Source organism: Centropristis striata, chromosome 20 (assembly GCF_030273125.1).
Source record: "Centropristis striata isolate RG_2023a ecotype Rhode Island chromosome 20, C.striata_1.0, whole genome shotgun sequence".
NCBI lineage: Eukaryota > Metazoa > Chordata > Actinopteri > Perciformes > Serranidae > Centropristis > Centropristis striata.
Genome location: NC_081536.1, coordinates 32,952,101 through 32,975,341, shown reverse-complemented (window position 1 = coordinate 32,975,341; position 23,241 = coordinate 32,952,101). Strand labels below are relative to the sequence as shown.

General features: G+C 40.3%; 3 protein-coding genes across 3 annotated transcripts in view; 1 reads left to right on the top strand and 2 right to left on the bottom strand.

The window, feature by feature from the left end:
* Positions 1-5,907, top strand: part of tjap1 (tight junction associated protein 1 (peripheral)) — a 31,722-nt gene extending 25,815 nt beyond the window's left edge. Inside the window, exons 9-11 of the mRNA XM_059323939.1 lie at positions 312-395; positions 1,277-1,963; positions 3,184-5,907. Coding sequence (XP_059179922.1) covers positions 312-395; positions 1,277-1,963; positions 3,184-3,852 — 1,440 coding nt within the window. The 3' untranslated portion in view covers positions 3,853-5,907. The remainder of the gene's footprint in view (positions 1-311; positions 396-1,276; positions 1,964-3,183) is intronic.
* Positions 5,908-11,434: 5,527 nt separating this feature from the next.
* dnph1 (2'-deoxynucleoside 5'-phosphate N-hydrolase 1) lies at positions 11,435-15,024 on the bottom strand. The gene is made up of 4 exons (XM_059323954.1): positions 14,836-15,024; positions 12,671-12,742; positions 12,467-12,577; positions 11,435-11,709 (listed from the first exon to the last, which is right to left on the bottom strand). The coding sequence occupies exons 1-4, from the start codon at positions 14,969-14,971 to the stop codon at positions 11,591-11,593; spliced, it is 438 nt and encodes a 145-aa protein (XP_059179937.1). The 5' UTR covers positions 14,972-15,024; the 3' UTR covers positions 11,435-11,590.
* Positions 15,025-15,839: 815 nt separating this feature from the next.
* Positions 15,840-22,973, bottom strand: yipf3 (Yip1 domain family, member 3). Its single transcript, XM_059323950.1, has 9 exons — positions 22,740-22,973; positions 21,200-21,409; positions 20,020-20,126; positions 19,883-19,928; positions 19,662-19,754; positions 18,322-18,453; positions 17,303-17,416; positions 17,099-17,222; positions 15,840-16,127 (listed from the first exon to the last, which is right to left on the bottom strand). The coding sequence occupies exons 1-9, from the start codon at positions 22,809-22,811 to the stop codon at positions 16,006-16,008; spliced, it is 1,020 nt and encodes a 339-aa protein (XP_059179933.1). The 5' UTR covers positions 22,812-22,973; the 3' UTR covers positions 15,840-16,005.
* Positions 22,974-23,241: the final 268 nt, after the last annotated feature.

Genomic DNA, 23,241 nt, shown 5'->3' with positions numbered 1-23,241 from the left:
TATGACTTTTTAATGCCTTTTTATGACTTTTCTAACAAAAAAATTACAACTTTTATAGCAAAGTGTTACAACTTTTGTAATTATATATATTTTGGGGGGAAAATATTCAGAATTTAAAAATATTTATCGATTTATTTTAATACTTTTCTTCTACTTGCATATGACTACTTCCTAATTTTTCTTTTAATTTGTAGGTTGTTTTACGGTCGACACACTGAGCGTGCTCAGAACGACTCATCTGTTATAGTTGTTGTCTGTGCTGCGCTCTGATTGGCTGATTCTTCTTCTTTTTCTTCTTCTTGTGTGTGTAGGAGCGCTACAGGCAGGACTGTAACCTCGCCGTCCAGCTGCTCAAATGCAACAAATCACATTTCAGGAACCACAAGTTCGCTGATGTAAGTCAGTGTGTGTGTGTGTGTGTGTGTGTGTGTGTGTGTGTGTGTGTATTATTCACACTTTTGTTAGTACATTTTTAGTAACATATTAGGACTTTTGGATGGAAACAATATAAAAGTCAGTATCAGGTTTAGGTTAGGGTCCAGGGGATGCATTATGTTACTATTGGTCCCCACAACGACAGAAGTACAAGAGTGTGTGTGTGTGTGTGTGTGTGTGTGTGTGTTTTATTATTTATTATTCACATTTTTTTTAGTAAATCTTAAGTAACATATTAGGACTTTTGGATGGAAACAATATAAAAGTCAGTATCAGGTTGAGTTAAGGGCCCAGGGAATGCATTATGACTATTGGTCCCCACAACGACACAAGTACAACACTGTGTGTTTGTGTTTTTGATACCTGTACTGTCGACATAATGAGGACCGGAATATGTTTTTGAAGGTTCAGGTTACTGTGTGTGTGTCTGTGTCTGTGAGAGAGTGTGTGTGTGTGTGTGTGTGTGTGTGTGTGTGTGTATATGTGAGAGAGAGTGTGTGTGTGTGTGTGTTTGTGTTTATGATACCTGTACTGTCGACATAATGAGGACCGGAATACGTTTTTAACCAACTGAGTGAGGACACTAATCAGTTCTGTAAAAGCTGTTAGAAGGTTCAAGTTACTGTGTGTGTGTGTTACTCTGTCTGAGTGTGTGTGTGTGTGTGTGTGTGTGTGTGTGTGTGTGTGTGTGTGTGTGTGTGTGTGTGTGTGTGTTCTGGTTGATGGATCCATTAGTTCCATTAGAGTTTTTAGAGTCTCAGCTGATCCGACCAGCTTCCTGGAAACACTCTAACACTGTGTGTGTGTGTGTGTGTGTGTGTGTGTGTGTGTGTGTGTGTAGCTGCCCTACGAGCTGCAGGACATGCTGAACAAACACATGAAGAGCAGCCTCCCGGAGCGAGGCCCCGCCCCCGGCGTCCAGGACCCGGACACGCTGAGTCTGACGCCGGCGGACGTGGTGCCGACCTCCGTCATCGCCCGCGTCCTGGAGAAACCCGAGCCGCTGGTGCTGAACTCCGCCCAGTCCAGCAGCTGCGGCCGGCCCGTCGCCGAGGACGTCTTCGTCCACGTGGACATGACGGGCCCGGCGGCGCCGCCAGTGGCGGCGGAGCCCCGCGGCCGGGAGAACGGCGGGCAGGAGGCGGCGACGCAGAACGGGTCCTGCCGCAGTCAGAGCAGCCTGGACGGCGAGGAGGCGGGCGGGGCGCCGTCCTTCGAGAAGCTGAACCCGTACCCGGCGCCGCCGCCGCCCCACCCGCTCTACCCGGGACGCAAGGTCATCGAGTTCTCGTCGGACGACAAAGTCAAGATCCCCAAGAACTCGCCGCTGCCCAACTGCACGTACGCCACGCGGCAGGCCATCTCGCTGAGCCTCGTCCAGAACGACGACGAGCGCCAGGCGCCCGGAAGCCCCGCCCCCTCCTCCTCCTCCGGGGGCGGAGTCCACCACCGCACGCCGCCGTCGCAGCGAGACGCCACCAGCGAGCCGCTGTCCAGCCAGTCCAGCCCCTTCAGCAGCCCGCCGCAGGTAAATATCATCAATAACTCATATCATTAGAGGAACAAGTTTTATTTATTAAACCATTTCACGACTTTTCCTCTAAAATATTACGACTTTTTAAAAGTAAATATTGTGACTTTTCCGCTGAAACATCTGTCTAAATATAATATTAAGTATATGTACGTATATTAATATACATTATTTCTACTGAAACATTGAGAAGTTGCAACTTTTCTACTAAAAAAATTACAAATTATTTTAGTAAAATATTTTGACTTTCCAGCCAAACGTTTGGTTTAATTTAAATATTATGATTTTTCTACACAAATATTCCGACTTTTTACAGTATAATATTACAACTTTTATGACTTTTCTATCTTACAATTAGATTTTATGACTTTTTAAAAGAAATATTCAGATTTAATTTTTTTTTCAGACTTTTTAAAATCAAATATATTCAGACTTTTTAAAGTATAATATTACAGATTTTAAGACTTTTCTAACAAAATTACACCTTTTTGACTTTTACAACTTTTTTTAGCCAAAGTTTTACGACTTTTCTAATAAATTACTGACTTTTCAAGAAAAATATTTAAACTTTTCAAATTAGATTTTACGACTTATGACCTAAATTTATTACAGCTTTTCTTCCACTGACATATAACCACTTCTTGAGAATATTTTTCATTTAAATATTACGATTTTTCTACACAAATATTACGACCTTTAAATAAAAAAAGTTTTATGACTTTTCTAACAAAAAAATTACAACTTTTTTAGCAAAGTGTTTCTCATTAGATTTTACAACTTTTTAAAAAAAAAAGAACTAAAGAAAACGACTATGGAGCAAAAAAATTATAATACAATTTATGATACAACTTTTCCATTTAAATATTACGAATTTTCGAGAAAAATATTCCGACTTTTTAAAGTAAAATATTTCAACTTTTATGACTTGCTGAAAAAGACTTTTTTTGGAAAATATTCTGAACTTTTCTTCCACTAACATAAAACTACTTCTTGAGAAAGATTTTTGTTCTAAAATATTATGACTTAAAAAAAAGAAATAAACTTTTGCTGGAAAAAAAAAAATCCTACTAAAAAAAACAATAACAAAAATTCTACATTTTCTAGTAAAATAAAAGCGCCTCGTGCACTCAGTCAGATGAGTGATAATAGTAGTGAGGGGTCAGAGGTCAGGGGGCGGGGCTTGCTGTCTGCTGTACTAAAGTCTCCGCCCCCTGCAGGCGCCGAGCGTGCTGGCGAGCTCCGGGAGCTCGGAGGAGGACCTGCTGGCCAACTGGCAGCGGATGTTCGTGGAGAAGATGGCGCCGGCGTGCGACAGCTCGATTGTGCACCGCACGGCGTTCGGCAGCCAGACGGCTCAGGACCTGCAGCGCAGGAGGCCGACGCCGGGGGGCGGAGCCTCGTCCTCCGACCGCCACCGGGCGGCGTACTCTGACGGCGAGGAGGGCTCGTCGGCGCGCAGCTGGACGCCGAGCCGCGGCTCCAGCCTCGACACCGACACCGACACCGAGCCGCGGCCCGGCCGGCGCGGGCGCTACGGCGGCGACGGCGGCTCCGCAGAGGAGGGCGAGACGCTGCTGATGAACCTGGAGGACGACGGCGGCAGCGGGGACACGGCGGTCACCGTGGCGACCAGCCCGGCCGACGCCCGCAGGAAGGAGCTGGAGGAGGAGGAGGAGGAGGAGGAGGAGGACAGCTCGGCCGAGGAGAGGGACGTCCTCCCGCACGACCTGCCCGTCATCTCGCCGCGCCTCGCCGACTACGACCCCGCCCTCGCCACCGCCGCCCCGCAGCGCCCTCAGAAGAGCCCCAAGAGGATGGGCGTGCACCACCTGCACCGCAAGGACAGCCTGACGCGGGCGCAGGAGCACGGCACGCTGCTCGACTGACCCGCCGCCGTCTGACCCGCCGCAGGTCACAGGTCACGCCCTCCAGGATATAGCCATGCTCTACTGATGCTGCCCAGCTCCGCCTGCGCGTGTGTGTGTGTGTGTGTGTGTGTTCTTGTACTTCCTACATAGTGAGGACCGGAACACGTTTTTAACCAACAGAATGAGGACATTTTTGCAAAGTGAGGACACTTCGGCCGGTCCTCACTTCTTTAAAGGCTTTTTTTAGATTCCAGACTTTGTTTTAAGGGTTAAAGGTTACATGATGATGATAATTAACTGAAACTGTATTGTGTGGTTACAAAACTAACTAAAATTAGAGTGAAAATGTCCTTCGTTTTCATCTTTGTCAACTTTTTTCATACATAATGAAGATGGATCAGGCAAAGGAAATAAAGGCAAAATTTACTGTGACCTCTTTTAATCTCCCACCCAACAAATACCCCATTACAAAAAACTACAACTAATAAATACTAAACTAAAACTAGTTAACTCACTCTAAAAACTCCTTAAAACTAACAAAAATTCACAACAAAATTAAAACTAAAACGAATGAAAAATCCCAAACTATTATAACCTTTCAAGGGAATTCACTGTTCCAATGAGGGTCCTCACAAAGATAGAAGTACAGGAATGTGTGTGTGTGTGTGTGCGTGTGCGTGTGTGTGTCGTTAAAGAAGAAGAAAAGAAAAAACCACGAATAGAAACTTAAAAATGAACTTTACGGACGTCTTTGCCTTGTTTCCTGATAGGGAGCTTTTATTTTGAAGAGGACAGGTGAGACACACCTGGATGAACACACTCTCTCTCACACACTCACACTCACATTTACACGCACACACACACACACACACACACACACACACACACTCTCAGTGCCTATCACTCTCTCTCTCTGGAAGGTTGCGGGTGCGACGCCGGGCCTTTTATTCTGAAGGTCAGACTTTTATTTTCTCATCTCTACTAATCGTTTCCTGTCATGGCGTGTTTTTATTTAGTCACCTGATCGGTTTGTCGGGGAGTCACGGACCATCTCAGGTTTAACCTTTGACCCTGGCTAACCTCTGACCCCCCCCACCGTACCTGAAGGGGGCGGGGCCGGGGGCGGAGCTTCTCCCGCCTGGAATGTAACCATCGAGTTATTTTGTTGTTGTTGTTGTCACCTTTTTTGTTTTTTCTTCATTATGAAATCAGTTATTAAGAGATTATTTGATTATGTTTGGATTTGTTGTTGATTTGTTTTGTTGTTGTTTTGGTTTTTATGTTCTACGGAAGCCTGTTGGTGCCAGAAACACAAAGCTGAGTTACTACAAAATAAAAGCCCCCAAAGAATACGATTTAAATCAAAACAATGAAAAATATAATCACATATTTCGTGACAGATTTATTAATTAACCGATATAAAACGGTACGGATTAATAAAATTACTGTTTAAATTCAAGTATAAATTTGTTACTTTGATCAGTTGGTTCAAATTATGAAAATTTAGATTTAAAAAAGTTTAGATTAATCTTTTTTGTTGTCTCTTTATTGAATATTAAAATGTATTTAAGTGCATATTAAAGGAAATGCAATTAAAGGATGAAAAGGTACATAAATTAAATGATATAACGATTATGGTGCCTAAAAATAATGATTACATTTAAAAAAATATATATATATATCCTAATAATTTCCTTCGTTAAAGTTTGTGTTCACTTTTTTTTGTTATAATTATTAATCGAAAACTAAACAACCCTGAAAATGTTTTCTTTTTGTTTTACACATTTTTTTTTTTGTCAGATTTAAAATTTAGCAAAGTACACCAGGTCGGATGGATTTATGATCAGGATGCAATAAATAATAAAAAAAATATTGCTTATTATTAAATAATAATTGTTTTATTGATAAAAATAACAATGTTTGTTGTTTTTCATGTTTCTGGCACTCCTGAGCTTCCGTACTTTGACTTCAGTTTCTTCTTCTGTGGTTGAATGTTCGCTCACCGAGGATCAATAATCACGATTGATCCACTGATTGATGATTTATTACTGATTGTCTTTGTATTTCAGTCTGTGAGCCGGTTATTAATAATTATATATTTTTGATTAGAGACGACAGATTAATGATCTATAAAACAAAGTATTGATCCGGTTCATCAGACTGAAGCTCGTCACTGGTGCATTCTGGGAAACGTGTGCTGTCAGAGTGCATGCTGGGACACGGAGGAAAGACTTAATTGACACGTTAAAAATAAATATAAAATATTTTCTCACGTTTGAAGATCTCCTTTAGTTTTTTTCATCATTTAAACTGAAAATAACTTGTGAAGCTAAGCTAACAAAGCTAACAGTTTCCCCTTATTTACAGCTTTTGTGCTAAGCTAGGCTAAAGATGTTCACTTAGCTGTGCACTTAGCTTCTAACAGCTAAGATGTTTACTAGCAACAAAGACTTATGTTCATGTTAGCTATGCTAACTGTTCCTGAGCGCGCTAGTAGCTTCTATTGCTAGCAGTTTTTCTCTTGCTAGCAGTCTTTGTGGTAAGCTAGGCTAAAGGTGTTCTGGTTTAACATTCACTTTGGATAACACTAGCTAACAGTTTCAGTTAGCTTTCAGAGTATGTAGCTAGGCTAAACATGTTCTTTCTTCTAATAGCTAAGATGCTAACTACTAACATGTATGTTAATGGGGCTATGCTATTTGTTTGTAGCTTCCATAACATCAACTATCAATTTAAACAAACATAGCATTGATGATGCTAGCAGGTGTGTGACTAAACTAGCCAGCAGTTTTTGTGCTAAGCTAGGCTAAAGATGTTCTGGTTCTCTTTAGTTTTTACTTTAGATGCCGCCAAGCTAACAGTTGCCTTATGCTTTCTGAAGGCTAAATGTCCTGTTTAGCATTAGTTAGCTCACATTTCCATCAAATATCATTCTAACATTTGAAATTTAAAATTAAGTTAAATTTGTCTATTTTGTTCGTCTTGTGATGCGTTTAAGGACTGTCGGACATCCGAACGACTGAAGAAAATGTTTGTATTGAGCTGATGAATTAAGTAATATGGGTGATTTTTAAAAAGAAAAAATAAGTTTCAAACCAGTCGTTGAGTTCAGATGAAACTGTGTGTGTGTGTGTGTGTGTGTGTGTGTGTGTGTGTGTGTGTGTGTGTGTGTGTCACTGACTAAATAAAACATGTAAAAACGGCGGTATGGTCCTTTAACTGCAGCAGTTTTCGGACTCTCTGCTGCTGAATTATTCAAGAAAACATTTTCTTCAGTGTGAGTGCTGCACAAAGACACACACACACACACACTCACTCTCTCTCTCACACACACACACACACACACACACACACACACACTCACTCTCTCACTCTCTCTCACACACACACACACACACACACACACTACTCTTCTGCTCGTTTCTCGGCTGTAATTATTAGCAGAACGAGCGGCGCCGTTAAATTATTAACATTTTATTACCGTCAGAAATGGGTCGCTAATACTTTAGTGTGTGTGTGTGTGTGTGTGTGTGTGTGTGTGTGTGTGTGTGTGTGTGGTATAAATAGACTTTACATCTGGACTCGTGCATCTTTAATGACTCTTCTTCTTCTTCATGAATAGAATCGGAGACGTCGACCTCCAACACTCTTCTTCTCCTCTTTCTCTCCTTTGTTTCTCCCTCCTCGACCTCCTCCTCTTCTCTTTCTCCTCTCCTTCACCTCCCCCTCTTCTTCTCTTTCTCCTCTTTCTCCTCCTCCTCCACTTCTCTTTCTCTCCTTTGTTTCTCCCTTCTTCACCTCCTCCTCCTCTCCTCCTCCACCTCCTCTTCTCCTCCTCCTTTCCTCCTCCTCCTCTCCTCTCCTCCTCCTCTTTCTCCTCCTCCACTTCTCTTCCTCTCCTTTGTTCCTCCCTTCTTCACCTCCTCCTCTTCTCCTCTTTCTCTCCGTTTCTCCCTTCTTCACCTCTTGCTCTTCTTCTCTTTCTCTCCTTTGTTTCTCCCTTCTTCTCCTCCACCTCCTCTTCTCCTCCTCCTCTTCTCCTCCTCCTCCTCCTCCTTTCCTCCTCCTCCTGCTCCTCTTCTCCTCCTCCTCTGTTTCTTCCTCTTTTGTCGACTGAATAGAAACGTTTTATTATTAACGACTCGACCTGCGAACACAAACGTATTAAAAGTTAATAACGGCTTTATGAAACATTAATAAACACGTCACAAACATTAATAAAGTCAGTCTGAACTTATTAACCCTTTATAGCACGTGGACATTTAAACATGGCGTTAAAAGGGGGATTTATTTTCAGAATAAAAAACAGGAAGTAAAACGAGTAAACACACAAATAAAAGCTAATTTTTCCTTCTTTAGTCCAAAACTTAAGTCAAAGTTTATTTATAGAGCACATTTAAAAACAAGTTATTAAAATAAAATAAAATCATACACAAAGATAGTAATTCATTAAAAAAAAACAATGAAAACAAAATAATAAAAAACTCCATTTAAAAACAGAGTTAGAGTTAAAAAGGAAATTAAAAAGTAAAAAAAACCCAGTTTATTAAGGTAAATAAACATCAAAACCGTGAATAAAGTAATTTATTGATCCTTTATAACAGGATTTATTTTCATAATAAAAGACAGGAAGTAAGATAAGAGTGAACACACAAATAAAATTTCATTTTTCCCGATTTTTTCCAAACTTATTAAAGGTTAATAAACATTCAAATCATGATTATTAATTCATTTTTTGATCCTTTATAACAGGATTTATTTTCAGAATAAAATACAGGAAGTTAAATAAGAGTGAACACACAAATAAAAGCAAATTTTTCCTCCTTTATTCCAAAACTTATTAAAGGTTAATAACCATCTAAACCATGAATTAAGTCATTTATTGATCTTTTTGTCAAAGGATTTATTTTCAGAATAAAAGACAGGAAATAAAAAAAAAGAGTGAACACACAAATAAAAGCAAATTTCTCCTCCTTTATTCCAAAACTTATTAAAGGTTAATAAACGTTAAAAATCATGAATGAATCCATAATAACAGGATTTATTTTCAGAATAAAAGAGAAAATAAGAAACACAGAAATAAAAGCGCTCTTATTCTGGCGGTCTGTGTCCCAGCATGCACCAGGAGGACGGGGGTTCCTTCACGTGTTTTCTCTCGTTTCAAAACCACGAAAGTTTTTTTGTCGTCTCGTCACGTTGGCGGCGTTTTATTCTCAACGTGACCTGAACGATTCTGGTTTCATGTATTTAACGCTAACACACCAGTGCTAACCTGTTAGCATTAGCGGCTACGTTAGCTTGTGTGCTAATCAAATGTCTGTGGGTTAGCCGGCTAACAAGCTAACAAACTGAATCAGATGGAAAAAGTTAATGTTTTTCTTCTGAGGACGTCCAACATGGCCGCCGGGGCCTCACCTGAGGAGCAGCTGGACTCTGATTGTAACCCCGCCTCCACAGGCGCTGTTGACCTTTGACCCCGGCTGCAGGTCCTCGCTCCTCGTCTGATTGTTTGTTTCACTTCCTGTTTGGAAAATAAAACTACAAAACAAAAAAAGGATGATTTAAAAGAAAAAAAAAAGACTGTTAAAACTCTACTAACGATTTTATTTTCTGAATTTGTAAACGATGTATATTTTAAAACAAATAAAATATTTTAAATGTAGCTCCGTCTTTGGATCCATTAATTTATATATTTATATGTTATATAAATATATGTAGAGTTCTGTGTTCAATGTATTTATTTGAGTACTATTATATAATATGTCAATTTAAATATATATGGATAGATAATTCTACATATATTTATATTATATATAGTTTACATTATATAAATGTATAATTTGATTATTATTATATATGTAGATTTTTTATACTAAATGTATATGCTATAGATTAAAATAAATATATGTAGAATTATGATTATATACATTTATTTGACCATTTTTATATGTATATTTTATTTTTTATACTAAATTTATATATACTTAGTTACTATATATAATATAGATATATGTATAATTGTGTGTGTGTATATATATATGTGTGTATTTTATTTATTATATATATAAAATGCATTTATTTACACAGTAATTGACACACAATCAACTCTCAACTTTTAATTTGGAGAGTCCCACTTCCTGTTGATAAAAATGCTTTAATGCTTTTATTTTGTAAAATTTTAAAGCCTTCCACCTGCAGCTGCAGTCAGGTGATTAAATGACATCATTAATATATATGAACAATGTGATACACACACACACACACACACACACAGTTCATCAGTTAATGAAGCTTCATTAACTGATGAACTGTGTGTGTGTGTGTGTCTGTGAATTATTTATAACTGATTAATAATAAATCAGTTTTCACCTTTAGCAGCTGCTCCGTCAGGCTCCGCCCCCTCCTGATGATGTCACACCGCCTGTCAATCACCTGCCCGACAACCTGATCCAGCGACAGTTCTTTAAGGTTCTTTAAGGTTCTGTTGTGAGTCCTCTGGTGTCCATCAGATTTGTCAAGAACCTTTAAAACATCCTCTGGTTCTCAGATTCAGGACTTTATATTTTTAAGGTTCCTCGGTTCTCCGGAGGGTCTGTCAGGAACCTTAAACGACCTCACTGGTTCATCTGGGTTCTTTAAGGTTCCTCGGCTCTCTGAAGGGTTCTTAAAGGTTCATTAGTCCTCTGGAGCGTTTTCAGGGTATTTCACGGTTCCTCTGCTATCTGCAGCGTTTGTCAGGAACCTTAAATAACCTCCCTGGTTCATCTGGGTTCTTTAATGATTCCTCTCCCGTCTGGAGTGTTTTTTCAGGGTTCTTTAGGTTCTTCATTCTGTTTGTTTTGAACCTTAAATAAACTCACTGATTTCATCAGGATTCTTAAAGGTCATTGGGCTCCCTGAAGGGTTCCTGCAGGTCCTTTAAGGTTCCTTGGCCCTCTGAAAGGTTTGTGAGGAACCTCAAATAAACTTGCTGGTTCTTCTGGGTTCTTTAAGGTTCCTCAGCTCTCTGAAGGGTTCTTTAATGGTTCTTTAAGGTTCATCAGCCCTCTGGAGCGTTTTCAGTTTTTTTTTTTTACAGTTCCTCAGGAACCTTAAATAACCTCACTGGTTCCTCTGGGTTCTTTAATGGTTCCTCTCCCATCTGAAGCATTTTTTCAGGGTTCTTTAGGTTCTTCGGCTCTCTCAAGGGTTTATCTGGAACCTTAAATAATCTCACTGATTCATCAGGATCCTAAAAGGTCACATAGGTTCTTTAAGGTTCCTTGGCTCTTTGAAAGGCCCGGACTGAGGCGTGTCATGTAGGTTTTTCTGTGGTTCTGTCTGAACTTTACTCTGTGTTTAACGTCTCTTTGCTCCTCAGAACACAGGAAGTGTTCCCTGCAGAACCTCAGACGTTCTCTGTAGAACCACATGGAGCTTTTGTTTCTCCTCAGGTGAGTTTTACTCTCTGAGCTGCGCTGCCGCCTGCTGGACGCCCGAGGAACTGAACCAGGTTTATTATGGATCAGGTTTATTATGGATCAGGTTTATTAAATTATATTTCAGTTTATAATTTTAATTATTGTGATATTAAATAATTAAATAACTCAATGTGACAGAATTTGTAACATTTAAATATTTTATTTTGAAAATCAACGGTTTGAATTTATGTATTTTTCAGATATAAAAGTGTAAAATATTCAACAAAAATTAAACCAAGAAGTGAAAATAAAGATGAAAACAGATTTTATTGTTTCAAAGGACAGACAGATGTTCTTCAGGTTCTCTTCAGTTTGTTAAAGAACTCTTCCAGAACGTTCTCCACCTCGTCCTCGCTGTAATCCTTCACCACGAACAGAACGCCGTCATCGGCGCCGCGGATCATCGCAGACAAACCTGAGACACACGGAGAGAAAATAACTGAGGAGGGAGGGAAGGAAGGAAGGAATGAAGGAGGAAGGAAAGAAGGAATGAGGGAGGAAGGAAAGAAGGAGGGAACCGAGGGACCAAGGAATGAGAGAGGAAGGTAGGAAGGAGGGAAGGAACCAAGGAATGAGGGAGGGAGGAAGGAAGGAAGGAAGGAGGGAACCGAGGAACCAAGGAATGAGGGAGGAAGGAAGGAAGGAGGGAAGGAAGGAACCAAGGAACCAAGGAATGAGGGAGGAAGGAAGGAAGCAACCGAGGAACCAAGGAATGAGGGAGGAAGGAAGGAAGGAGGGAGGAATGAATGAGGGAGAGAGGAAGGAGAGGAGGAAAGAAGGAAGGAAGGAACCAAGGAAGGGAGGGAGGGAAGAAGGGAAGAAGAAAGGGAGAGAGGAAGGAGAAAACAAGGGAGGGAGGAAGAGAGGGAGGAACCGAGGAACCAAGGAAGGAGGGAGGAAGGAAGGAAGGAGGGAAGGAAGGAACCAAGGAACCAAGGAATGAGGGAGGAAGGAAGGAAGGAAGGAAGGAGGAAGGAAGCAACCAACCGAGGAACCAAGGAATGAGGGAGGAAGGAAGGAAGGAAGGAAGGAAGGAAGGAAGGAAGGAAGGAAGGAAGGAGGGAAGGAACCGAGGAAGGGAGGAAGGAAGGAAACAAGGGAGGAATGAGGAAACAAGGAAGGGAGGAAGAGAGGAAGGAAGGAAGGAAGGAAGGAAGCAGTAGTGTCCTCACGTCGTCCTGACGACGGTCTGAACAGACAGAAGATTTTCTTCTTCATGTCGATCGCTCGGCCGAGCTCGTAGCCGACGCCCAGAGACGGCTGGGTTACCTCGGCAACCACCACTACAGGGGTCAGAGGTCACACAGGGTCAGAGGTCACACACCTGCAGTCTGATCAGGTTATTGATCGATTGATTTATTGATCGTTTGTCTCACCGTCAGACTGCTGCAGCCAGGACACGTCTCTGTCGTGGATGAATTTATCTCCGGCTGCGACGGCGTCCTCTCCTGTCCAATCAGAGCACAGCAGCTCAGTGACATCACACACACACACCTGACTACCTCTTATTGATCTTATTGATCGGTTTCATCCATCAGTCCAAACTCTCCGTTAACTCCCTGAAACTGACTCTGATCAGAATGACGTCACCACCAGGTGTTGTGTCTCTGACAGGTGTGGGAGCATTAAGTGATAAAGATTATTGATTAAGCGTTGATTTAATTACAATATCTTGATCAAAAATATGCAGAATTACCAACATCACCATGGTGATGAATAACAAATGTAACTTGATGCTTTGCCAGGTCTGTCTGCAAGAACACAAGAACACTGCTGATTAAATGATGGTTTTCTGAATGGAGTTCGGTTTGATTAAAGGTTGTAAATCAATGGATTAAATCTATTAGGGAGTTTTTATTGATTGTTGATCAGTTTAATTAACTTTGAAGAGGCTGAAATACAACAAATAACAGAAAAGTTAACTTTTTGTTATCATTAAAAGGTGTAAATTAAAGGATGGTTTTGTATTCTGCCCTACAAAGTCTAACTGCAGTAACTACGTTTTTGGTCAAAATTAAGTTACAATTAAAGTTTTAGATTAAAATTTTGCTTTATTTCAGAGAAATAACGATATAAAAATTGCAGTAACTACAAAATCCAGAAAAAAGTTAGATACAATTATATAAAGACTAAAATATCCCATTACTTTATAATATTAAGTCTAAAATACACAAATATTTGAAAACAGTTTATAACAAAATACATTTGAAAATGTTTATTCACTGAAAACAAAATATAAAAGCTGAAGACAACAACATCACTATTGGAACCTTTTACAGCAAAACCAGAGTGCAGTAAATACATTTTTTGGGTCAAAGGTCAAATAAATCGTCATGATTTTTTAGCATGAAAATGACATCAATACATGTAGACATAAGTGTCATATCTTTACTTAATTATAACCAATTTGGCTGGTCAGTTAAAAAACGTTAAACAACTTTAAAGCAGTTTTTCTCAGTTTTACCTTTACATAGTTCCTGCAGTTAGACTCTGTATGGCAGGGTTACTTGGCCAATTATATGTTTTTCTTTTTACGCATTAATCAGTATGAAGCAAAACACAGTGATTTTACTGTGATTTAATGTCAATAAACAGATCTAAAGGATGCAGAATTAACTGATGCTGATGTGGAAAAAGTCTGAATTAATGTTTTGTCAGGTGTGTCTGCAGGAACACAACAACACTGCTGTTAAAATGATGCTTTTATCAATGAAGTCTGGTTCAGCAGAGTTATAGATCAATGCATGACATTTATTAGGGAGTTTTTGATGGATTTTTTAAAAGGCTGAAACACAAAAAGTTAACTGAAAAACCTAGATCATTACAGGTATAAATTAAAGGACGTTTTCATGTTATTTGGCCAATTTTGTGAGTTTTTACGCATTAATCAGTATGAAGGCAAAATAAACTAATATAGCTTTGAGTTCATGACAATAAATCAATCAAAAAATATGCCGAATTACCAACATAACGATGGTGATGAATAAAACATATATATTAATGCTTTGTCAGGTCTGTCTGCAGGAACACAACAACACTGCTGTTAAAATGATGCTTTTATCAATGAAGTCTGGTTCAGCAGAGTTATAGATCAATGCATGTCATTTATTAGGGAGTTTTTAATGGATTTTTTAAAGGAGTTTTTAAAAGGCTGAAACACAAAAAGTTAACTGAAAAACCTAGATCATTACAGGTATAAATTAAAGGACGTTTTCATGTTATTTGGCCAATTTTGTGAGTTTTTACGCATTAATCAGTATGAAGGCAAAATAAACTAATATAGCTTTGAGTTCATGACAATAAATCAATCAAAAAAATATGCCGAATTACCAACATAACGATGGTGATGAATAAAAAATATATATTGATGCTTTGTCAGGTGTGTCTGCAGGAACACAACAACACTGCTGTTAAAATGATGCTTTTATCAATGGAGTCTGCTGCAGCAGAGTGACGCTGTGCACATGTTCTACACCTGAGGTCAGTTAAACGCTGCAGTGTGTATGTGTGTGTGTGTGTGTGTGTGTGTGTGACCTCTGACCTCTGTCGGTGAGTTCGGCGCTGCTCACGTGCTCGGTCAGCACGGTCCCGTAGCTCTGCAGCTTCTGAACGATCCTCAGGTAAAGGTGCGCGTCATCTCTGCCGCCGCGGATACTCCCGCAGAAATACACCTTCATCCTCCCTGCTGCCTCTGCTGTTCGCGCCACGTCTTCCCGCGCTGCATGGAAATGACGCTCTGCGTGCTGACGTCCGAATGTACGTAACTGTAACGACTATTGTGTAAGCCCTGAGCAGGGTCTCGCGGGTACACTGCTGTCTTGCACAATCTTGTCCGTCCCCTTTGATTGGCTGAATCTCAGCTGTCTAGATTTCCCCGCCTCTGATTGGTTCAGACTGGAGGCGGAAACCAGTTAGGGGGTGGGAAGGAAGTACCTGACAGGCTGCGCACAGGGCAAAGTTAACAATTCATATATTTCAAAGTAAAAGTCTGCCCTTTGTTTTTTTTGGTGACTATTATATAATACAAATAATTATTGTGATAATATTAATGACAGTAACAAAGAAATATATACATGCGATACATATATATTTTTTTATAAATATAAATGTAAAAAATAAAATAATTTTGAAAATAATTGACAGTAATGGATGAAACAAATCTTAAATATCTAAAAAGGAACAGTCCACTTTTTCTGAATCCATATTCTGATAGAAAATAAAGTTTTAAATAGAAAATATAATCTTATAATTCTTAACATAACTAACATATAGTTTTTGTATAAAAGTTATTTTTGCTAAATTATGTGAATCTTTTTTTCTTGCAATACAAATACATTTCTAATAATGGTTAAAATGATTCCAAAAATTTTTTTTTTTTAAGTTTTAACAACTTGCAGAAGTTTTGGATTAATTTAAAAAGACATTTTAACTGTACATTTATTTGTATTTATTGCAGTGTTGATGTTTTAGCTCTCTTGAAGCTTAAATTGTAGCATAAAGAAACTAAGGAAGGCTCACATATATAATGGTTATATATTTATAAAAACAAACACGTTGACCCATAAAGTTTATTAGAGTCTCTGTACAGAAACTATAAATACATCTGAACATGAAATAACCCAAAATATCACAGACAGAGAGAATAAAAAAATGTACAAATAGAGAAACTGATCAACTTAAACATGAAGAGATGTTTTCTGTGTGGAGGGCCTCAGTGGGCCCTCAGCAGGGGCCCCAGGCTCCTCAATGTGGCGTTTAGTGTCAGTTCAGGCACGTCTCTGGCCACCCGCTGCATCGGCATCATGTTGGGTCCTTCCAGAGAGTCCAGCAGCCCTGAAAACACAAAGACAGGAGGTCTCACTCTGACAAATAAACAACAACAAAACAACGACAGGAGGGCTCACTCTGACACAAAACAACAACAGGAGGTCTCACTCTGACACAAAACAATGACAGGAGGTCTCACTCTGACACAAAACAACAACAAAACAATGACAGGAGGTCTCACTCTGACACAAAACAATGACAGGAGGTCTCACTCTGACACAAAACAACAACAAAACAATGACAGGAGGTCTCACTCTGACACAAAACAACAACAAAACAATGACAGGAGGTCTCACTCTGACACAAAACAACAACAAAACAATGACAGGAGGTCTCACTCTGACACAAAACAATGACAGGAGGTCTCACTCTGACACAAAACAACAACAGGAGGTCTCACTCTGACACAAAACAACAACAGGAGGTCTCACTCTGACACAAAACAACAACAGGAGGTCTCACTCTGACAAATAAACAACAAAACAACGACAGGAGGTCTCACTCTGACACAAAACAACAACAACGACAGGAGGTCTCACTCTGACACAAAACAACAACGACAGGAGGTCTCACTCTGACACAAAACAACAACGACAGGAGGTCTCACTGACACAAAACAACGACAGGAGGTCTCACTCTGACACAAAACAACAACAAAACAATGACAGGAGGTCTCACTCTGACACAAAACAACGACAGGAGGTCTCACTCTGACAAATAAACAACAAGACAACGACAGGAGGTCTCACTCTGACACAAAACAACGACAGGAGGTCTCACTCTGACAAATAAACAACAAGACGACAGGAGGTCTCACTCTGACAAATAAACAACAACAGGAGGTCTCACTCTGACACAAAACAACAACAAGACAGGAGGTCTCACTCTGACACAAAACAACAAGACAGGAGGTCTCACTCTGACACAAAACAACAACAGGAGGTCTCACTCTGACACAAAACAACAACAAAACTGACCTTCTACGATCTTGTGGTAGGCGAAGTGGAGGTAGAGCAGGAAGAGCATGTGCAGCAGCGACAGCGTCCCACAGAGGAGGAGACGAGGAGTCTGACCCACCGTACGAGACAGCAGAGCCGCCACCTGAAGGGAGACAAACACACACCAGGTGAGTGCACGGCTGCAGGAGAGCAGAGGGGGCTGATGGGAAACGCGGTCCTCACCATGCGCAGCGTGGACAGGCCTCCACACAGCAGCCAGAGCACGTAGAACAGGAAGTGGAAGTGGATGTTGTAGGTGATGAGGAGGACGACGCAGTGACCAAACAGACCGTAACCCTGAGACAGAGACAGGAAGTGATGTCACTCAGTCATTTACAGGATCATCTCAATACATTAGAATATGTCGGAAAAGTCCAATATTTCCAGTAGTTCAAGTCAAACAGCCTAAACCAAGTATTGAGTCATATAGATGGACATACTTTCCAGGACATTTTTTGTAATATTCATTTTGAGATAAAAGTCATAATTATGAGATTTAAACAATGTTGAAAAAATGAGATAAAAAGTCATAATTATGAGATAAAAAGTTGAAATTTTGAGATAAAAGTCATAATTATGAGAATAAAACTTAAAATTATTAGATACAAGGACATCATTTTGAGATAAAACAAAGTTGAAAAAATGGGATAAAAAGTCATAATTATGAGATAAATAGTTGACATTTTTAGATAAGAAGTCATAATTTTGAGATAAAAAAGTCCAAATTATGAGATAAAAAGTCATTATAAGATGGACATACTTCTCAGAGGCCAACATTTCCATATTAGACATACTTATTAAAATTGGTCTTTTGTAATATTCAATTTTTTTGAGACGGTGAATTTTAGGTCTTCATTAAATGTAAGCCATAATCATTATAATGAGAAGAAATTAAATAAATTAAGGCATTAAATGTTTCATTCTGTGTGTAATGGATCTATATAATGTGTTATTTCACCTTTTTGAATTTAATTATTGACATAAATAAACTTTTCTATGATATTCTAATTTATTGAGATCCACCTGTAAACTCCTTTGCTGTTATTAAGCATCAAAGTTACCCAGTTATGGTTCAAACCCTTAAACAGTTTATGTAAAAAAAACCTGTCGGCTGGTTTCAGAAGAATGTTTTAGATAAAGAAATCCCCAAAAATCTGCCGTTTATTGAGAAAGAAAGTGTAAAAAGAGAGATTATCACTGACCAGCAGGGAGAGCATCTGCAGCATGGTGATCTGAGCGTTGACCAGGTACGCCAGGAAGTAGATGAAGGAGGAAACGCCCAGCCAGTAACCAAAACATGTTCCTATGGCTGTTCCCATCAGGGTGCCCTCCCTCTGCACAGACAGACAGACAGACAGTAGATTCAAGACTTAGATTTGCTCAGGTACAAATATGTACAAGGTAGAGATGTAACGATATGAAAATTTCATATCACGGTTATCAATATTATCACTATATTGTTAAATGTGTTCAAAAAGTACTGGTAAAGAAAGAAAACTCCCTGTTTTATGTACCTCTAGTAGAAATCAAATGTGCAAATAAAAGCAACGTTACCATTTTGAACAAATTAATGAGGCAGAAACATTCAAATAATACCATAAATGAGCAAATAAGCTTTGAGTTGCATTTATATGTATGAAAAGCGCTATATAAATAAAGTTTGATTGATTGATTGATTGATAAATAAATAAAAAATAAATGTGAAAATTGTGCAAGATGGCACCTTGTGGCCAGAAGAGGTAACTGCACTTTGGGCATGTAGATAAATATACTCTTCTTCACATTCAGTGCTCATGTATGAGATCTAGTCTTACACATGTCAGAAGAACTGTTAGTGAAAGGACACTGTCAGTGTTTGTTGTACCTCAGGTAGAAATCATATGTGCATACACTAACATATTAAACAAAGTAATGTGGATTTATACGATCCCTTTCATAGTGCAGAACGAGGTGGGAGGAGACTATAGTGACGTGCGACAGAGCAGCAGCAGTGCTGCGCAGTAGCACAATGCTAACAGGCTAACAATTAGCTCTGTAGCCTTACAGTGTGTATGTGCTGCAGCAGGATGTGCTCAGTTAGCGACCTCCGTTTGTTTACAACAAGCACCAGCAGTCAGTTAGGGAAGCCGGTTTGTTTACGATCAGCAGCGGACACCACGTGTACAGTTAGCATGCTGGTTTGTTTACAATAAGCGGTGGACGCTGTGCACAGTTCGCGGCTGCAGTTGTTGTGCAGCTGCTGAACAGTGAGGAAATGAAACGGCGTGTCTGTCTCTGAAAGAGGGCGGAGACGAAGAGAGAAACTCAGAGTTTGTTGAAGAAAACCGCGAGCTGAAGTTACCTCCCTTTCCGACTCGGGAAACTCAGTGTTTTCATTTGAAACGGTATTACTAACCGTTGGGAATACCGGTAATCATTACCCTAGAACAAGGTCATTGGAATTCTTGCGTTTAAGTAATGCACATTAAAGGAAGTGTAGACATGCTTTCAGTGTGTGTGTGTGTGTGTGTGTGTGTGTGTGTGTGTGTGTGTGTGTTCTTACGATGACGGTGCCTGACGTTTTCATGCCGTGCAGCAGGATCGCCACCAGAGTGAAGACGAGCATCAGAGGGCCGTACAGCTCGCCGGCGATCTTCTACAGACAGGAAGCACAAACTGTCAGACCTGAGGAGCGCTCTTATTGTGAAAATCTTTCACGAGGGATCTGCAGGTGTTGGAGAGGAGACAGGAAGTGTGTGTGTGTGTGTGTGTGTATGTGTGTACCTGGGGGAAGTTGATCATGCGGACAGGTATCATGGACTCAATCAGCCTAAGAGGAGACAGTTAGCAACAGTTAGCAACAGTTAGCATCAGTTAGCATCACCGACAGGAAACAGGAAGTGGCGGCGGCGGCGTCCTACCTGCTGCGGACCTGAACCGGCTCCACATCGAAGTACGGCCTCAGGATGTCGATGTTGGCGTACAGGTTGAAGGCTTTGGAGGCCTGACGCTTCCCCGCCTGCCACACCTGAACGCATCACACAGGTGAGTCAGACTCACGTTAACCCTCTGAACCCCAAAAAACTGTCCAAATGCAACATTTATCACAGAAACAAACTGTAAAAACAGACATTATCTTCAGAGTTTTAACTTTCCCACAGTCCTTGAATGTATCATCAGTTAGGAAGAGAATACTTGTACTGACATACTGTGAATCAGGACGTAGTATATATGATGGTATAACAGTGTTTACCACAGGATTTTATGGGACACAGAAAATGTTGTACATTTCTAAGTAAAATGCATCAATCTTGTGCACTTTGAGAGCTAAATGAGAGCAAATACCTCACAGAACATTTGTCACAGTCTGGAGATACCGTATTATAGAATCTTTGTTATCCTGCTGTGACATGTTTAGTTTCTGTCAACATGCTTTCCACTAGAACACGGAGCAGCCAGCCAGGGGCGAGAAATATCTGGCTAGAGGGGTCTGGGGGCACGCAGGGGAATAAGGGTTCTTGTATATTTTATTTAAGGCATCTTATTTTGACAGCCTTCTTGTAAATTCTGTGGTCGACACTGTGCTCTTATTTTGAAAGCTGCATGCATTTAGCAATAAGAGGTTATTCAAAACAGTTAGTCACAGTTCAGTGTGATTAAAACAACTTTAAAAGCTAATGTTAGCTCGCGGCTAACGAACAGCATAATGCAGCAGCGTTATTGGACTCGTTGATAGTATTTAGTTCAGGTAGACACGTTTCTATATCATGTTTTGAAGCGGAGAAGTGGGGAGGGCAGCTCAGTAAATTCAGTGTGTGTGTCAGTGTTTGAATGCGCCTCATGTCTCGGAGGAGGACGGAGAGGTGGGGGCGGGGCTTAGACTGACTGACGGGTGACAGACACTCTGCTCAGCAACGGCAACACAACATAAAATATTTCTTTATTATAAATCACGTAAAAAGACTTTCAGTAGCTTGAAATGTGACGTTAGCACAGCACATGAGAGTCTGGTGGGCTGCCACAGTCTAGGTAATCAATGCGAAACCTTGTAGTACAGGTACTGGACTTTGCCCCCCCGCTGACCTCTGACCCCTGGCTCACCTCGTCGGCCACCTGGCGGCCCAGCTGGCCCTTGATCCCCTTCATGCCGAGGAACTCTCCGTCCTCGGTGGGGTCGTCCTCGGCGGCGGCGGCCTCGGCGGTCACCTCCTCCTCCTCCTTCATCCTCTGGTGCATCTCTCCCATGTCCTCGAAGCTCGAGCCCGACGTGTCGTCCATGTTCTCCATGTCGATGACGGCCGAGCCGCCGCCCTGCGCACGCCACGGGAGGGGCGGCGTTAACGGTTAACATTCAGAGAAAATATCCAATCATCACTTGGTTCTTTTATTCATTTATAGATCCAAAAGCAGCACAAAATGTTCCTGCAAAGCTGAGAATACTTGTGTACTTTTACTGCATTAAGCTGAGAATCCTTGTGTACTTTTACTGCATGGAGCTGAGAATACTTGTGTACTTTTACTGTATGAAGCTGAGAATACTTGTATACTTTTACTGTATGAAGATGAGAATACTTGTATACTTTTACTGTATGAAGATGAGAATACTTGTGTACTTTTACTGCATTAAGATGAGAATACTTGTTTACTTTTACTGCATTAAGCTGAGAATACTTGTGTACTTATACTGCATGGAGCTGAGAATACTTGTGTACTTTTACTGCATTAAGCTGAGAATAAGTATGTACTTTTACTGCATGGAGCTGAGAATACTTGTGTACTTTTACTGCATGGAGCTGAGAATACTTGTGTACTTTTACTGCATTAAGCTGAGAATACTTGTGTACTTTTACTGCATTAAGCTGAGAATACTTGTGTACTTTTACTGCATTAAGCTGAGAATGCTTGTGTACTTATACTGCATGGAGCTGAGAATACTTGTGTACTTTTACTGTTTGAAGCTGAGAATAAGTATGTACTTTTACTGCATTAAGCTGAGAATACTTGTGTACTTTTACTGCATGGAGCTGAGAATACTTGTATACTTTTACTGTATGAAGCTGAGAATACTTGTATACTTTTACTGTATGAAGATGAGAATACTTGTATACTTTTACTGTATGAAGATGAGAATACTTGTGTACTTTTACTGCATGAAGCTGAGAATACTTGTGTACTTTTACTGCATTAAGCTGAGAATACTTGTGTACTTTTACTGCATGGAGCTGAGAATACTTGTGTACTTTTACTGCATGTAGCTTAGATTACTTCTTCCACTGACCATGACGTCACTCAGGTGTTTCTAGTTTGTTTACCTGCTCAGCTGTCTGTCAGTTACTTTGTTTATCATGTCGAAAACTCTTCACAGCCCTGAGAAACTGTCTGTTAGCATGCTAAGTTAGCACAGGTAAGTTATCTTTGCTATCTTACGCTAATAAACAGGTCTGACGGGTTAGTTAGCTTGTTAGCATCTCAGCTAGCCTGTTGGGAAGTTCGCTCCCGATTAGCACCATGGTTACTTAGCTCTCCTGTTAGCCTGTCAGTTAGCCTGTTAGCTGTGTAGTTAGTTCTCCTGTTAGCCTGTTAGCTTTGTGGTTAGCTCTCCCGTTAGCCTGTTAGCTGTGTGGTTAGCATGTTAGCTCACCTGGATGAGGTTATCATCGAAGCTTCCCCACGGTTCCGTGTTCGTGTTTCTGTTCCCGGAGCCCGCAGACATGGTTCCCGGCGGCTCGTTCTGGTAGACAGGTAGTGTACCGTGTTTGTCCCGGGTCGGTGACGGTGTTAACAGCCCACTGACGGACGTTATTTTATTCAGAAACGGTGAAAAACTCCGATGTTTTGATCTCTAAAATCTACATTACTGACACCAGCGGCTGTGGCTCCGCCTCCACGCAGGGTACGTGATGACGTCAGCGAGGCCCTGAGATGTCGACGTGGAAGCCTAATTTTTTTCCCTTCCATGACTGTATTTTGGTCAATTTGTGTCTATTTCGATAATTCTGTGTCCTTTTTGGTCATTTTTACAGTAATTTTTTTTGTCATTTTGTGTCTTTTTTAGTCATTTTCACAGGGTTTTTTTGGTCCTTTTTACAGTTATTTTTTTTGTCATTTTGTATCTTTTTTTGTCCTTTTTACATTCATTTCTG

Coding starts and splice junctions, on each gene's coding strand:
- yipf3 (XM_059323950.1), bottom strand. CDS start 22,811: ATGTCTGCGGGCTCCGGGAACAGAAACACGAACACGGAACCGTGGGGA. Junction 20,127..21,199: donor GCCGCCAGGTGGCCGACGAG/GTGAGCCAGGGG, acceptor TGATGCGTTCAG/GTGTGGCAGGCGGGGAAGCG. Junction 18,454..19,661: donor AAACGTCAGGCACCGTCATC/GTAAGAACACAC, acceptor CTGTCTGTGCAG/AGGGAGGGCACCCTGATGGG.
- dnph1 (XM_059323954.1), bottom strand. CDS start 14,971: ATGAAGGTGTATTTCTGCGGGAGTATCCGCGGCGGCAGAGATGACGCG. Junction 12,578..12,670: donor CTGGCTGCAGCAGTCTGACG/GTGAGACAAACG, acceptor TGACCCCTGTAG/TGGTGGTTGCCGAGGTAACC. Junction 11,710..12,466: donor CAGACCGTCGTCAGGACGAC/GTGAGGACACTA, acceptor CGTGTGTCTCAG/GTTTGTCTGCGATGATCCGC.